Here is an 18,010-nt window from a genome sequence, read left to right on the forward strand (position 1 = left end):
CTATGAATATCCATTCAGTCATAAGCACTTTCAGGAAATAGAAGCAGATGCCGTTTGGAACTTGTTTGAAAGAACCCTGGCTGAAGAGTTCCTGGGGTTGCTCTTCTTTCATTATGTGACCTATGTCCCAGATCTGACATCTGCCAAACTGCCGCCTGGAACCTGGGAGAGTCAGGGTCCGCAGTGCGTAGATCATTTTTCATCAGCTCGTTTTCTTATCTCCCACCTGTCCCTAAGTAGTTGTTTCTTGGGATCTTTCAAGAGAGGAGCTTGTCAAGAGAAAGTCAGGCGTGTTTCTGGGCAGCCCAGTTCTATTTACAGCTTCTTTATGGCTGGTTGGCAGCTGCAACCGCCAGGGAGGCCAGGGAGGTTTCCTTGAGGGATTGTCTAGCTATTTCAGTCACTTGGGTCGGGCCCCTTCTTTAAAGGTCCTGGAGCGGCTGCATAGACTTCTCAGCAGCTCCCAGGCTGTGGAGCCGCGGCCTTAGAGATAAACAAGGTTTCCTGCAGGCAGAAAAGGAGGATTTGGAGCCACAATGTCGGACAGAAGCCCCTTTGAAACGGACATGCTCACCCTGACCCGTTATGTCATGGAGAAGGGGCGTCAGGCCAAAGGGACTGGAGAGCTCACCCAGCTGCTGAACTCCATGCTTACAGCCATCAAGGCCATCTCTTCTGCTGTGCGCAAGGCCGGGCTGGCCCACCTGTGAGTCCCCCCAAGTGGGCCTGGGCATCAGAAAGGAGGCAGGGACAGAGCTGCAGGTGCCTGGGGAAGAAACTGGGTCCAAGCTTATTTGTCTGAAGTGCCCCAGAAGGAAGTTGCTTTTTGAGTTTCAATCATGTGTACTTTTTTCCCTTTTTTTTTTTAATTGCCAGAAGACCTGTGGGCTTGCGGGAGGGAGAGAGAGAGAGAGAGAGGGGGAGAGAGAGAGAGAGAGAGAGAGAGCACTCCTCAATGGGGCGTGGCCACATAGCAATTCCTTCTCCATTTCTCTCTCCTGTCGGGATCTGGACCCGTGTTAAGCTATATGGTGGGACTCAAACTCGTTTGCCATGTGCGATCTGGTTCCCTTAAACACTAGGCTATGGGGCAGTGGTATGATGGTTAAGGTGCTGGACTCCCATATGCCAACTATAGTTCAAGTCCCTGATATGGCGGCTTGAGAATCACACCGGGCACATGTGCATGACTGCCTAAATTCCCAGGAGGAGAACAGAAAAAAAGGGATTGTGGTGTTGGCTATTCCCCTCTGGGGGAAGATTTCTCCCTCTCCCTCTCACTGACTCTCTCCTGTGAGTGGTTGGACTCAAACTGTGGTCGGCCATGTGGGATCTGGCTCTCTTAAACACTAGGCTATGGGGCAGGCCTTATCATGTGTGCTTTGATAAATGGGCCTTTGTCTTGTTTCAAGAAAGGAACAAAATACTTCAAGATGTGCTACAGAGAAAAACATGACTTTCCCCAGTTGCCATGTATGATAATGATACTGAGAGCAGCAGCTTGGGACATTCAAACATATATTAAATTCTCCTGACTTGTATTTGTATAGAGACATTCTCACTGGCACAAAGAATCAGAGAGGTGCAGACTGAGTGCTTTTCTGCTTGGTCTCTCTCTCTCTTTGTTCACTCTTACTTTTTAAAGTTTTTTCTATTAGGCACCTGCACTCACCGGAGAGAGACAAGAGAGACAGTGAGAGGGAGAGTGAGAAATTTCCCTCAGAGGGGAATAGCCAACACCACAATCCCTTTTCTTCATTCTCCTTCTGGGAATTTGGGCACTCACACACATGTGCCATGTGGGAGTCCAGCACCTTAACCACCATGCCACCTGCTGACCCCAGGATACTATTTTAATAGACAAAGATATCCTGGGTGTGAATAAGAATAATCTAACCTATTGGATGAATCAACGTAAATATACAGTCCCCCTGGTTAAGAATCATCCATTCATTCAACAGTTCTCTGTTAAGTGCTGACACTGGTAGGCAATGCAGACCATGAGGGAGAAAACAGAAATAAAATGCTTAGAGATGAGGGGACACACAGAGGTGCAGCAGTAACACAGCTGGGCCCATACATGAAGGTACTGGATTCATGTCTCAGGACCTGCCTGAGCACTCAGGGTGCACACATGTCCATGATCCGGGATGGCTGTGACTGGGGGTGAAGACCTTTCAAGGGTTGGTCTCTTTCTCTGTCTTTCTTCCCCTTTCTTTTATTTTTTATTTTAATTTACATTAATCACATATATCTTTACGTATATCTTTACAGGGTACAACATTTCTTTTTCTAGCATGAATACTGTGCATATCAGTCAAGACAGAGACATTACTGTATACGTTATTATCAGCAAATAACTTTTCAATTTTTTTTGTGATTTAAATGTACTTTTTTCTTCCCCTTTCCCTTCCCTCTCTCCATTATCCACCTATATTATCCCTATCTTTACTATCCCTAGTATCTATGGTTGCCCTCCCTGCTACTATACCTCCCAAACTTTCAGTTTCCGCTATAAAGCACAGACAATTGATATTATTAAGTGGGGACATACAAAGTCTGTCTTTCATAGTCTGACTTGTTTTACTTAGTATTAAGTCTTCCATATTTGTCCACTTTGTATCAAATGTCAGTGTTTCATCTTTTTTTTTTTTTATGACTGAGCAATATTCCATGGAGCACATATGCCACATTTTTTCAATCCAATCATCTATTGGACATTTGGTTTGAGTCTATGTCCTAGTGATTATAAATAATGCTGCAATAAACACAAATGTGTAAATGCTTTTCTGACTGAGGATTTTTCCATCCTTTGGGTGAGTGGAATTACTGGGTCATATGGCAGTTCTGTTTGTAGGTTTCTGAGGAATCTCCAGATTGTTCTCTACAGTTGTACTAACGTATAGTCCCACCAAGAGTGTAGAAGAGTTCCCTTTCCACCACAGCCTTGCCAGCACTTTTTATTATTTATTTTTTAAAGTTTTAGCCATTCTGATTGGGGTTAAGTGGTATCTCATTGTGGTTTTGATTTGCATTTCCCTTATGATGAGAGATGTCAAGCATGTTTTCATATGCTTTTTGTCCTTTCATTTACTTCTTCAGAGAGTTGTCTATTCAGCTCCTTTCCCCAGCTTTTAGTTGGGATTGGTTATTTTTTGGTGGGTAAGCTGCTTGAGTTTCCTGTATATTCTGGTTGTCAGTTCTTTATCTGAAATATACTTCGCAAATATGTTCTCCCACTCTGAGGGTTGTCTTCTCGCTCTACTTATTGTTTCTTTTGTGGTGTAGAAGTTTCTCAGCCTAATATAGTCCCATTTGTCTATTTTTGGGACTACTGCCTATGCTTTGGAGGTCTTTTTAAAGAAGTCTTTGTCTATGCCAAGGTCTCCAAGAGTTTGTCCTGTGTTTTCCAACAGTATTTTTTATAGGTTGAAGTTTTGTGTTTAGATTCTCAATCCATTTTGAGTTAATTTTTTTTAGTGGTGAGAGATAAGGATCTTGTTTCATTCTTCTGCAGGTGGGTATCCAGTTCTCCCAGCACCATTTGCTGAAGAAATTTTTCTTTTTTCCACTAGATTGTCTTGAGTCCTTTGTCAAAGATCAGTTGGCTGTATGTTTTGGGGTTTATTTGGGGGTTCTCAATTCTGTTCCATTGGTCTGTTTGTTTTTGTACCAATACCATACTGTTTTAATTATCACAGCTTTGTAATATGTTTTAGAGTCCAGAAGTGAGCTGTCTCCTACTTTATTCCCCTTGCACAGTATTACTTTGGTAGTTACTTTTTATGCTTTCAGACAAATTTTATGATTGCTTTTTCTATTTATGTGAGAAATATCTCTGGTAGTTTGATTGGGGTTGCATTGAATTTGTGCAATGCCATTTTTTACACTGATTGGATAGGACTGATGTCTTGATTTATTAATTCTTCCAATCCAGGGATCTTTTTCCACTTTTTTTGTATCACTTTAAATTTCTTTTTCTAGTGTTTCATAGTTTTTCTTGTAGAGATCTTGATGTCTTTGGTAAAGTTTATTCCTATATATCTTATTGGCTTTGTGGTTATTGTAAATGGAATTTCTTTCTCCAATTCTATCTCAGTTTTTCCATTGTTGGTGTATAAAAATGCTATAGATTTTTTACACTGGTTTTGCATCCTGCCTTACCATATTTATTTATCAATTTCTAGTGTCTTTTTTTTTATTTGTGTGTGTGTGTGTGTGTGTGTGTGTGTGTGTATTCTTTTTGATTTTCTATGTATAGTGTCATATTATCTGCAAATAGAGATAATTTCACTTCTTTTCCTATTTGGATGCCTATTATTTGACTTTTATCAATTGCATTGGCTAGAATTTCCAGTACTACATTAAAGAAAGAGTGGAGAAAGTGGGCAGCCTTGTCTTGTTCCAGTTTTTAGTGGAAAGGTTTCAGCTTTTCCCTATTCAGTATGATGTTAGCTATTGATTTTTCATAGATGGTTTTTATTATGTTGTGGAATGTCCCTTTTATGCTGATTTTGCTGAGAGTCTTAATCATGAAGGGGTGTTATATTTTATCAAATGCTTTTTTTTGCATCAATTGATATGACCATATGGATTTTATCTTTCCTTTTGTTAATGAGATGTGTTATGTTTATTGTTTTGCTTACATTGAACCATCCTTGCATCTTTAGTATAAATCCTACTTGGTATGGTGTATAATACTTTTAATATGTTGTTTAATATGGTTTGTCAGTATTTTGTTGAGAATTTTTCATCTGTATTCATCAGGGATATGGGCTTGAAGATTTCTTTTTTGATCATGTCCTTGTCTGGTTTTGGAATTAAGATGATGGAGGCTTTGTAGAATGAATTTAGGAGGATTCCTTCTTTTTGAATTTTAGATGTAATTTAAGGAGAATTGGGGTTTATTCTTCTTGAAAAGTTTTGTAGAATTCAGAAGTAGAGCTGTCATAACCAGAGCTCTTCTTTGTTGGGAGACTATTACTGATTCAATCTCATTGCTTGTTATGGGTCTATTCAGACTTTCTATTATTTCTGGTTCAATCCTGTTTTCTTGTTTGTTGGTATATAGTCACTGACAGTATTCTCTGATATTTTGTAATTCTGTTATATCCATTGTAATAATCCTATTTCCTTGCTGATTTATCTGGTCTTTTCTCTTTTCTTCTTGATTAATCTAGTTAACATTGAGTCAATTTTGTTTATCTTCTCAAAGAACCAGCTTTTGGTTTCATTTATTTTCTGTAGTTCTTTTATTCTCTATTTCATTTATTTCTGCTCAAATCTTTATTATTTCTCTTCTCCTGGAATTTTTGGGATTATTTTGTTTTTGTTTTTCCAGTTCCCTGAGTTGTGTAATTAGCTTGTTTATTGGCCACCTTTCTGCTTTTTTCTTGTGGGCACAAATTGCTATGAACATCCCTCTTATAAATAACTGCTTTTGCTGTGTCTATAGGCTATAAACACTTGTTTGTCCATTATCATTGGTTTCTATGAATCTTTTGATTTCAGTCTTAATTTCTTTTATAGTTGTGAAGTCATTTAGGAGTTGATTATTTACTTTCCATGTGTTTGTGAATTTTCAATGACTCTTTCTTTAGTTAATTTCAAGTTTGATTCCACTGTGGTCAGAAAAGATGCTAGATATAGTGTCTATATCTTTGAATTTGTAAAGTCTTGTTTTGTGTCCTGTCATGTGGTCAGTCTTCAAAAATGTTCCATGTGGAGGCAAGAAAAATGTCTATTTTGTGGAAGTTGGATGAAATACTCTGTAGATGTCTGTCAAGTCTATTTCATTTATGGTATCATTTAGATCTTGTGTCTTTTGTTTATTTTTTGTCTAGCTGGTCTGTCCAGAGAAGACAGTGGGGGGCTGAGATCCCCTATCATAATTGTGCTGCAGTCTATCACTTCCTTGAGATCCAACAGTCTCTCTTTGATGTATGTAGGCACTCCAGTGTTGGGTGCATAGATATTTACACGTGTTATATTTTCTTGGTGAACAAGTCATTTTAGTACTACATAATGTTCTTCTTTATCTCTTCTTACATCTTTCATCTTAAAGTCTAGTTGGCCTGATAGCAGTGTCACTACTCCAGCTTTTTTTTTGTTTGTTTCCATTTGCATTGAATATCTTTAGGCCAGCCCTTCACTATCAGTCTATGCATGTCCTTATCAGTGAAGTGTGTTTCTCGTAAGCAGCACATAAATGGCTTCTGTTTTTGTTATCCATTCAGGCGGTTTGTGTTTTTTAATGGGAGAAATCAATCCATTAACATTCAATGTTATTATTGATATTTGTGGATTTATCCCTGTCATTCTGTTAGCCATTTTCTCAGTTGTTTTTTGTTCTCCTGTTTCTGTTTGTCTCTCTTCAGTTATCCTGATACAGCACTCCCCTCAGTACTTCCTATAGAGCCAGTCTATTATTGGTGTATTCTTTCAGTTTTTGTTTATCTGAGAATATATTTGTTCTTCTCATTTGAAGAATAATCTTGCTGGATACAGTATTTTTGGTTGAAATATTTTTCTTTTGAATATTTTGAATACATCTTCCTGTTCCTTCTTTGCCTGCATTGTTTCAGTTGAGAGGTCTGATGTTAGATAACTTTATAAGTAACTTGATGTTTCTCCCTTGCCATTTTCAGAATATTGTCTTTGTCTTTAATTTTTACCAATCTGGCTATGATGTACTTTAATTCTGTGGGGGCCCTTTTTAATTTCTTGGGTCTGTTTCTCTATACTTGGAAAACTTTCAGATAATATTTCATGAAAGAGGTCTTCCATGCCTTTAGCAGATTCTTCACCTTCAGAAAAAAAAAAATGCCTGCAATACAGATATCTGGGAATCTCATGGTGTCTAGAATTTCCCATATGTTGTCCTCTTTTTTTTGTTTTTGTCTTTTTTTTTCTTCTTTGTGGTGATTTGGTTTATGCTAGAGACTTTGTCTTCAAGGTAAGAAATTGTTTCTTATGCATGGTTCAATCTGCTATTAATGCTTTCTAGGGAGATTTTAATTTCTTGTATTGTATTATTCATTTCAAGAAGTTCTGTTTGATTACTTTTTAGGGCGTTTATTTCTTATGAAATTCCTCTTCCATGTTCTGAAATAATTTTCTCATTTCCTGGAACTGATGGTCTGTTTTCTCTTCCATCTAAGGTGGAGTTCTTTTCCTAACATTTCTGTATCTCTCTGTGCTGCCCACTGTTGGTGAGGGGCTACTCCACTCACCTGGGGGAGAGTTACCACCTAGTTTTCTCATTTTTCTTTGGGATCTGTGCTGGTTTCTAGTCATCTGATGCAGTATTAACTTTTTCTATTTATTGGAGTGGATTCTGTAGTGCCGGTAGAGGAAATTTCAGCCTTCATTCCCAGGTGTGTTCCTATTGGAGGGCTTGGCTCCTCTACCAAATGTTCAGCTCTTGATGAGGTGGTCACAGGCTAAGGAGATACACCTCAGTGAAGACGGTCAGGTCCATGCTGTGCATAGGGCTGGTGTACCAAACCTTCCAAAGTTGCTTCCAGGCCCCAAGCGCAGACTCACCCTAAAGCCAGCCCAGACCAAGCTCAAGGCTCCTGGCAGGCAGGCGGGGAGGTCAGGGTGTTGGTGGCTTTAGGCAGTGTCTGGTTTAAGTTTTCATAACAAGAATCTATTTTTCTTTGGGCTTTGATTGTTTTTATAGTAATTCTGGTGGAGGTCGTCTCAGAAGTTTAAAGGACCCATATTTTGGGAGAGGAAGAGGAGCCTAGAATGAAAAAGTAACAAAGGCCAATGATTCAAAATATTTATTGATTTATTTTTAGAGGAAGATTTTTGTTATAGAGCACTTGTACTTGCTGCAGCCACACACACACACATACACACACACACAGAAAAAGAGAAATCAACCCCCCACAGGGGATGGCCATGCTACAAACCCTTCTCTTCCATTCTCCTCTCAGGATTTCGGGCATGTACGCACAAGTGCCTGGTGTGTTTCAAGCCACCCAGTCAAACTCAAACGTGGCTGGCCATGTGGGAGTCCAGTACCACAACCACCATGCCATTTGCTGGTCCCCCAGAATATATATTCTTAGTATTTTAGTGCCACTAAAACCTGGATGCAAGGAGCATTATAGAGTTGGTTTATACAGGGGTTTGCCACCCAAGCACACAACAGATGCATGTGCTGGACTTTCTACCCTGTCCATGGCCGGCCGTACAGACCTGTTCCCGTCGTTTGGTATGAAGGGCTGAGCTCTGCTTTTAAGGGCCTTCCTGAGCGCCTGGTGCACCCCTGTCCTGACGGTAAAGGGCTGTCTCTCCCTGCATACAAGCTTCGCCATACTTAGTGCTGTTTCCTGAGCACATCTCAGGGTTCTTTCCCCGCAGCCCTCTGGATCCTCCTCGGTGCAGGATTCCCGCGAGGCAGCAGCTGCTATTGGGCGGAGGAGTGTCCAGAGGAAGTTGCCAGAACCAGCATGGAAGGTGCTTTCCTAACTGAACTTTTCCTACTGTGCTCATGGGCAATAATTTAGACTCGCTAGGGCCTCAGTTTCCCCATTTGTAAAATGGGAAGGATGCAAATAGCCCCTAACAGGTAGGGCTGTCCTAAGTGCCAGTCTGTGTGATGACGACGTCGACAGTGCAGTCCTACAGCCAACGCTCAGCAAGGGTCTCGTAACATCGTCATGGTTTCGAGCTCTGGCCTACCACCGACTGACCACTAGGTGGCAGGCGCAGCTCGTGCAAACGGCATCTGGAGTCTCCCTCCTTTTCTGGGAGGTCTGGGCGTCTGAGGTCCTGGGTCGCTAGGAATGTAATCTCCACATTTCGAGGGCATCCTTCCCCTGACCCCTCAAAGTGGCAGCAGCAGAGGCCCAGTGGCCTTTGTACCTAGGTACTCAGGAGATTTAAAAGGACTGGAATTTCTTCCCAGCAACGGTTGCTTCCCCTGGACCGGCAATGAGTTTGGTCCTGAATGGGAGCCTGTCACACATGCCTGCCACGTCCCATAGAGGGACCTCAGGCCTCTCATTCCTTTGCTTCCTCTTGCTGGGAGGACATTTCTAGGGATAGGCTCAAAATTCGCAATTTGAAATTCGTCAGAATTCTCATTTTTCCCTTATTTTTTCTCCTCTCCTTACTGTGGGATGTTGGGAAGCCTGTCCGGAAGCCTCTGGAGACTTTCTAACGCCAAAGAGTGGAGGAAATCACAAATAAGCTTTGGTGCCAGTTAAAATGCCAAAAGGTACTGTCCCCTGGGTCACAAATCATTTAAAAAATAATTATTTAGTTTTATTTATTATTATTACTGAATTTTTTTTTTTTTTTTTGAGAAAGATTTTTGCTATAGGGCATGTATACTTGCTGGAGAGACAGAGAGAGATGGAGAGACAGAAAGTGAGAAATCACCACCTGGGAGGATGACCATGCTGCAATCCTTTCTCCTCCATTATCCTCTCGGGATCTTGGGCATGCACGCACATGTGCCGGGCTTGAGTTTTAAGCCGCAGGGTTTGGAACTTGAACTGTGGTCGACTAAATGGGAGTCCAGCCACGTAACCATTACGAAATATGCTGGCCTGTATTATTGCTATTAAAAAAAAATTGTATAGGGCATGTGTGCTCACTGAAGTGAGACAGAGAGGGAGAGCAAAAGTGGGTGAGAGAGAGAAAATGAAAAAGCAAGCTCCCAGGTCCAGGACTTGTACTGTGGTTGGCCATGTGAGAGTCCAGTGCCTTAACCACCACGCCACCTGCAGGCCCCCACAGAGCAGTTCTTCACATATGGTCTAGCTTGAAGCAGTCATCGGGAAAGCACCTCACTGAGTGGTTTCCCGCTTTCTGGAAGGAGGGATTGGTGCAGCCCCGTGGGGTGGGTACAGGTGGGCTGGCAGGAGGTGGCGGCCTGTCCTCAGCGCTGCCCACCCCTGCAGCCCTCAGACCGCCAGCTCTCCATTCTCCCACAGCAGCTGCATCAGGAGCCCACGTGGAACAGAGGACGGGGTCTGTGGCCACCCGCAACTCAGATGCAAACGACCCCCTTGTGCTGCTGCTGCTGTTCCTTTGCCTTTGTCCTGAGCAGGAGGTGCAGTCTCCCAGGCCAGGCTAGCAGTCTTGTTTCCAGGGCAGCAGGTGCATCGCCTCACACCCATCAGACAGCCAGTGATGGGGTGGGGAGGACAGGGACATAGGCTGTCCGGCAGGGAGGAGGGACGTGCATCAGTCCCTGGCTCAGTAGATCTGTAGTTCTGGAGCTGGACCTGTCAGGACCAGCTGAGGAGTCCCTTGACAAATAAATGGCATTTAAGAGGAAGGAAGGGAATTACGTCCTTGCCACCTGCTCTCTGAATGCTGTGAGCACACTGAGCACCAACTGCCCATCCGGGCACCGTGCCAACAGTGAGGCCCAGCCCCTGCCCTCAGCAGGCAGGAAGCCACAGGAAGACGCCCCATGAAGGTGTGAGAGCCGTGAAGGGACAACAGGGTGGGCCTGGTGTGTGTGGGGACCTGCAGGAGGAGCCAGTGGCTGCCCTGAGGGGGGGGGGGTGAGCAGGGGAGGGGGGCACGGCTGAGGCTCGGGGGTGGGAGAGGGTGGAGATACTCAGGACACAGCTGCCGTCAACATGGAGCATCACTACCCGTGGAGCTTACGGACTACATTCAAATGCCAGACTGTGGCCAGGACTGGGGAAAAATAAATCATGAAGGTGGTGGGTGCTGAGGTTTGCAGTTACAGATGAATGTCCAGAGAAGTCCTCCCTGAGACGTGTCTGTGAGTCCAGGCTTGACCGGACTGACAGCCACAGGGTCTGAGAGGGAAGTGTGCCCCAGGAGGGGGCAGAGGCCAGAGGGCAGTTGATCCTAAGGCAGATGTGTGCCTAGGCGTTCTGGAGGCTGAGTGTGGCCGAGTGAGGGTGAGATGGACAGGAGGGTACAGGACGACCATGTGGGGCCTGGTGTCCATGTGGGGACCTGAGCTGTGTTTCTGTAGAGACGACAGTGATGGGATGGGCATTTTAGAAGGACCCGCCTGCTGCTGCTTTGAGAAAAACCTGAAGGGACGAGGCAGAAGAGGGGAGACTTTTGCCCTGTGCTGTAAAGCACAAAGCCTCTGGATTGAATTTTTATAGTAGCGCTCTTTCTTTCTCTTTAAAATAAATTTTTTTTTATTATGCTGGACACACATGCAAAAGAGAGAGGAGAGGAGAGAGAGAGAGAGAGAGAGAGAGAGAGAAAGGGCTTGGTCACACTGCCATCCTTTCTCCATTCTTTATCCTTTCGAATCCTGGGCAGGCACGTAAACCACCATGGCTGGGACTCGAACCCTAGGTGGACATGTGGGTTTGAGCTTCCTCTACATAGCGCTTATCCACTGCATTGCGGGGCTGGCCCGGTAGTGCTCTTCCCCATATTGCTTGGGTGATATGAGGAAGCAGAGTAAATCGGTCAAGTCTATGTCCCAGTTCCTCCTTAGCGCAGAAGATGCCAGGCTACTGCCGAGTGATTTTAAATTAAATACCCTTGCATGACACTATTTAAGGGTAACCAGTGAAACGTGAAATTTTGGGGTCTGCCTTGTAGCCAAGTGGTGAAGGGAGCCTGGATCCCACATGGCCAACCATAGGGTTTGAAAAACATTCTGGGTACATACAAGTGCATTCCCCAAATCTCAACAGGATGTAGAAATAGAGGCGAGGTGGTCGAGACATGACCATGTCCCACTGGGTGGTGCTTTTCCTTTTTCTTTTTTAAAAAAATAACTATTTATGAAATTTTATTATTATTATTTTAATTTGTTATAGGGCATTTGCACTTACCAGAAAGAGAGAGAGAGAGAGAGAGAGAGAGAGAAAGCAAACCTCCATGTCCAGGACTTGAACTACAGTCGACCATGTAGGAGTTCAGTGCCTTAATCATCATGCCACCTGCGGGCCCCATACTTTCTCCCTTTTTGTCCCTTTCTGGCACGCAGTTCATGTGCCGTCTCACAATTAAATACACTTGAAATCCCAGAGCCAGAAGGCCACAGTCCTTTATCTTTCAGAGTCCTGAGCCGCACCCTTTCTGCTTCCCAGAGCTGAGGGGAGGTTCGTGGGACTGGACTCTGGGCAATCTTCCTCTTGACTGGGGAAACATGACAATACCCTCGAGGTGTGGAGGAAGCTGGGTAAGGCGTGGGTGCACTTCAGTATTTATGACGTGGAGACTACATGGGAGGAGGGGAGGAGGGATGCGCGGCCCTCGTGAGCTCGGGTTCCCTGCTGGAGTCAGGACCGCGTCAGTGACGTCATTCCGTCTTCCGTCTTCCTAGGTATGGAATCGCGGGAAGCGTGAACGTGACGGGAGACGAGGTGAAGAAACTGGACGTGTTGTCCAACTCGCTGGTGATCAACATGCTCCAGTCCTCCTACAGCACCTGCGTCCTGGTCTCCGAGGAGAATAAAGACGCCATTATCACCGCTAAGGACAGGAGGGTGCGAACTGGGGCGGGCTAAGTGCCCATTGGGGCCAGTAGATGGTGCTACTGAGCTGGCAAGAACCTGGTTCTCTTGTTTTAATTCTGGGGATTTCCTTGCTTAACACTAGTTTTCTGGAAACAAAAGATTGCACAGTTCTTTGGTTGAAATATTATGCTGATGGGTGAAAAATATCCTACAGAAGAACAGTGAGTCCCTAAGGAAACAAATCGAAGTGATTTGCTGGGAAGTCTCAGATTTACTGAAAGGCCCAGTGTTGTAGCAAGGGCTGCATCTTTCAGGGCTTGAACTTGTGGAGTCCTGTGTAAAGTAGAGCTGGGAAGAGCTGTATCATACAACTCCCTATTTCTCATCTCCACCTCCACCTCACATTTCCCTGAGAAGGCTATGGTTTTAGCAGACATCTTGTCATCCCTGGGAAACTAACCTAGTGAGGAAATCCTAACCATCTTGTGCTCACGGTACTGTGGTACAGTGGTTAGCACAGGACCTGGCTGGGAGAGTAGTCACCATCATTCACAGTGTATTAAAGAGAGAGATTTGGCCTACCCGTGGTGGTGCATGCTGGTAGAGGATGCTACTCGGAGACTGAGGTCACACAGGAGGCCTGGGTCCGATTCCCGGCTCTACCTGAACAGCCGGGCACAGTGACACCCGTAGTCCTAGCAACCAGGGAATGGTAGGCAGGAGGAACACACCGCATAGTGAGACCTTGTCTAAGAGAGAGCTGGGCCTGGTGGCCTAGACCTACAGTCCCAGGTTCTCAGGCTGAGGCAGGGGGAATCAGAAAAGAGTGAGATCCTGTCAAAAAGAAGTCTGTCTGTGGGACCAGCAGTTAGCGTAATGGCTATGTCGCTGGACTCCCATGTAGTCGACCGCAGTTTGAATCTCGGGGGGTGATTTCTTGCTTTCTAGCTATCTGTTTCTCTCTGTCTGGTGAGTGCACATGCCCTATAGTGAAAAACCTCTCCAAAAAAAAAAAAAAAAAGAAGTCTGTCTGTCATCAGAATCTTCTCCTTAAAGAGGGGTTTGCTGGTAGCCAAAAGAGTCAACAAGTGGCCAGCTGTAGGCAGTCGTATGCCATAGAGGCTGGGATTCCTGGCCCTTGTTTAGACAGTGGGCACCGAGGGGAAGGGGCCATTCGTTTGTGACTATTTGAAAGACAGAAAAGATAAAGCCACAATTATTAAGCACCTAGTGTGTGCACTTTTACACTCGTCCCGCATGGTCTAGGATAAATCACACTTTTATTTTCAGCTTTGAATTTCAATTGATAGGGCCCGCCTTTCTCTCTTCAGTTCAGTCTGCTGTTGTCAGTCCCAGTCAGCCTGAGCCACGCAGGTTCTCCCTGCTGCTTGCCGGATGTATTCCACGCCTGCGCCCCAGGCTGATTGCTGCCTACAGTCCTTCCCTTAGGTTTCTGTGGGCCTTCACTGCCTTATCCCAGCCAGGCCTCCCATCAAATGTTAACCCCTCTCCACTCTAACCCCTGACCCCGCTAAGTTTTCTTCAGAGCCCTATCGCACCTATTAATCTGTGGGCTCATCTGTGCACCGACTGCTTCTCCCTCTAGAATGTGGGAGAATGTGCTAGTATTTCCCCGAGGCCTCAGCACCTGGAACATTTTCTGCAGGTGCTAGGAGCTCAGTATATACCTGCCGAGTGAATGTATGAGCAGAACATGGGCTAATGTGGATTATTTACAAGGAGGCTGGAGAATTTCCACGTTTATTGACTATCCCACTTCCATCCCCCCTCCCCCTGGCTGAGCAAGTAATGAAAAAGAAATGAAGCAAGAGCTTCCTTCTCGGGAGTGTCAGGGAAACTAATCTGAGTGGAGGGAGAAATAGCTTCCCTTTTACTTGACGGCTCGTGTGTACTGGCCAGGCGAGTGCGGTCCTTGTCGCCGTGGGCTCTTGCACCCACAAGGTTTATAAGAAGTAGCTGGGGCCCTCCTACCATGATGGTGGCTGCAGCTGCCTGTGAAGCAGAGTGGTGGGTCTGGGGATGTGGGCCTCTCAACCCACTTGATCTGTCTTTTGGTGACAGGTGGGTTGGATGCCGCAAAAGTGAGAGGAGGATTTTTTCTCTTTATTATTTATGTATATTAGGAAGACAGACCCAGAGGCCACGTGAATGTCATTCTGAGACTTTTCTAAAGTCTTTTGTCAAAAACGCTTCAAGACAGAAAGACCTGTCTGTGGAGAGGCCCAGAACGAATGATGGCTAAGCCCATACTTGACCTTCCTGTGAGCAGGGACAGAGCCGGCCCTGGAGGGCAGCCCAAGTGTATCTACTGCTTCTTCCCTGCAAGGTGCCATTCCAGATCTAGGTTGCCAACCCTCCTCAGCAGCTCCACACCCAGAGGAGAGGGCATAGTCATAGCTGGCATAGGAGGAGGGGTGCCTTTTAGACAAGTGGTACCTGCAGGACCCAGAGCAGGCGTCCAGTGATCTGCCTGGGGAAGGTGGTCCTGCACAGCAGAAGCCACATAAACTGGCTCTGCCCTCCTAAGTCAGGGCGCTTTTTTTCTTTTTGGAGAGGATTTTGCTATAGGGCATGTGCGCTCACCAGAAAGACAGAGAGAGAGAGACAGAGAGACAGGAAGCGAGAAATCACCACCCAGGGGGTTGGCCACGCTGCAATCCCTTCTCCTCCATTCTCCTCTCGGGATCTTGGGCACACACACACATGCGCCCGGCGTGAGTTTTAAGCTACTGGGTCCGGGACGCGAACCACGTTCGACTACGTGTGAGTCCAGCGACATAGCCGTTACGCTAACTGCTGGCCCCGAGTCATGTCACTTCTTGGTAAGGATGTGCCGTGGCCCTCAACCTCTTTCACTGTAGAATCAGCATCACAGCCCTGAGGTAAAGTGATGCTGGGGGAAAAGACACTGACCATTTTTCTATGATTTAGGGGAAGTACGTGGTCTGCTTTGACCCGCTGGATGGATCCTCCAATATCGACTGCCTGGCCTCCATCGGAACCATATTTGCCATCTACAGGAAGGTGAGTGTACAGGACAACCTGCCATGCCTCCTTCCCATGGTGGCCTCTGGTAGGTTCCAGGCCCAGAGCCTTGGTCTGGAGGTCTAACCTCTGTCCTCCCACCGAGTGGATTCAACACTGGAGGCAACCAGTGTTTGCCTCCGCCTCGGGATCCTCCTTGGAAGAAATGAATTGGGAACGTCTGCTCTATCTGCTTCCCAACCTACCTGGGAGGAGAACGTGAGGGGTCTGTGGGGCCTTGTTTGGAAAGCCTGGGAGGGGCACAGGTGTCAGACGAGGGGTGAGGTTCAGGTGGCATCCGAGGCCCCCGTTCTTCTCTGGGAGTCTGGACTCTCACTACTTTCTGTGAATACACTGGAACAATGCACTCACATCTACAGGTTAAAGCGCACCCTTTAACTATCCCCCATTCTGAGGTCCTAGTCCAGCAGGCATGGCTGGGTTCTCTGCGAGGGTCTCACAAAGTCAAATCGAGGCGACAGCCAGGCTGGCCTCCCACCAGAGGCTTGGGGAGAATTCGCATCCAGACTCAGCAGGCCTGATGGCAGAGTTCAGTTCCATTCTGTGGTGGGTCGTGGTCCCCGTTTCTTACTGCCTGACGCCAGGGTCATCTCAGCCTCTGGGGCTGCTGGTATTCCTGGGCTCCTGATTCCTCATCTTCACAGCCAGCAAAGGCTGGCCAAGGCTTTCTCACACTCCAATCTCCTGACACTCCCCTGCTCTTTGCCTCATCCTCCTGCCTCCAGCCACAGAAAGTTCTCTGCTTTTAAGGGCTTGTTGGATGGTTTGGGCTCATCTAATCTGGAAGATCTCCCCATTTTAAAATAATTTTTAATTTAATTTAATTTATTATTATTTTAAAACTTGCTATAGTTAGAGAGAGAGAGAGAAAGAGAAAGCAAGCTGTCAGGTCTGGGACTTGAGCCACAGTCAGCTATGTTGCAGTTCAGAGCCCCAACACAATGCTATCTACTGGACCCTAATCTCCCTATTTTAAATCCATAATTCTCTCTCTTTTGGAAAGAAGTTTTTTTCCTTAGGGCTCATGTGCTCACTGGAGAGAGAGACAGTGAAAGGGAATGTGAGAAATAACCCCCAGGGGGTATGGTCATGCCACAGTCCCTTGTCCTCCATTCTCCTCTTGGGATTTTTGGCATGCACACACATGTGCCTGGCGTGATTCTCAAGCCAGCAGATCTGGGACCCAAACCACAGTCAGCCATGTGGGAGTCCAGCAATGTAACTGCTTCGTCATCTGCTGGTCCCTTCAACCCATAATTTCGATTACACCTGCAAAGTTCTTCTTGAAGCTTAATGCAGCAGTCACCGATTCTGGATATTAGGATGTCTCTGGGTCCACTCTGCCTGCTCTGCAAACCTCACAGCAGATGGGAGCTAATAGGTGATTTTTGAGCGCCCAGCTCAACCATAAACTTCATGCTGATCACGTAACCCAGAATACCTGGTTTGTGCCACACTATGCATTTCAGACTCTTTTCTAATCCAGGTGACTGGGCCTTTACCTTTAAGGTGTTCACGGCAGAAGGAGACCAAGGGTGCTTGAGCGTCCCATGAATTAGCTGGGTAAACTGCTCTCTGGTAACGTCTGGGCTGGTTCTAGAAACTCATCGCTCTGGCTCCAGAACACACACCCTCTCCACGAAACTACTCAGGATCACACGAGGGAGCCATCCCTTATTTTCTACCCTACGAATTTGGCACTGACCCCATGATGTCTGTATACAGCGTTCCCCTCCCTTATCTACAAGAGATCTGTTCCAGGACTCCCAGGGATAAAACCAAGGATCGCTCCAAATCCTATACGATCATCCCTTGGCATTTAAGGGCACTGCGTTCCCTCCTTCCCTGCCATCCTCCCTAAAACCCAGAAATCTCCAGGTGCTCAAGTCCCCTCTATGAAATGGTTTAGTACTTGCATATAACCTACCCACATCCTCTCGAATACTTTAAATCATCTCTAGATTACTAATATTTAATTTTAGCATCATATCTAAAGTGAAAAGAAAAACACGTAGGTCAACTTTTTTCAGCATCTGCCTTTTCCCCTGTTTAATAACAATTGGCAAGACTTGGGGCATATGCTATAGGTTAAGTATATAGATATGGGGCTTGCAGAGACTGAGGGCCAACTATATAGCTATGATTTTCCTATACGTATGTACCTACGATAAAGTTTAATTTATAAATTAGGCATGGTAAGAGATTACTAAGAGGAAAATAGGATAATTAGGGCCAGCTCTGTGGCCTGAGGGTTAAGGGAGCGAATCTCACATGGCTGACCATGAGATTTGAATTCCAGTCCCAGTAGCTTGAAAAACATGCTGGGCATATGCGTGTCTGCCCCAAATCCCGACAGAATGGAGAAATGGAGAATAGATTGCAATGCGACCATGCCTCATTGAGGGGTGATTTCTCTCTCCCTCCCATTCTCTCACTCTCCTTCTCTCTGGGGAGTACACATGTCCTCTGGCAAAAATGAAAATAAAATAAGACAATTATAACAATAGGCTGTA

General features: G+C 45.5%; 1 protein-coding gene across 1 annotated transcript in view; it reads left to right on the forward strand.

The window, feature by feature from the left end:
- Positions 1 to 524: 524 nt before the first annotated feature.
- Positions 525 to 18,010, forward strand: part of LOC102477918 (fructose-1,6-bisphosphatase isozyme 2) — a 46,164-nt gene continuing 28,678 nt past the window's right edge. Inside the window, exons 1-3 of the mRNA XM_006171088.2 lie at positions 525 to 706; positions 12,299 to 12,461; positions 15,384 to 15,476. Coding sequence (XP_006171150.2) covers positions 537 to 706; positions 12,299 to 12,461; positions 15,384 to 15,476 — 426 coding nt within the window. The 5' untranslated portion in view covers positions 525 to 536. The remainder of the gene's footprint in view (positions 707 to 12,298; positions 12,462 to 15,383; positions 15,477 to 18,010) is intronic.

This window comes from Tupaia chinensis, unplaced genomic scaffold, assembly GCF_000334495.1.
Source record: "Tupaia chinensis unplaced genomic scaffold, TupChi_1.0 Scaffold149309_1, whole genome shotgun sequence".
NCBI lineage: Eukaryota > Metazoa > Chordata > Mammalia > Scandentia > Tupaiidae > Tupaia > Tupaia belangeri.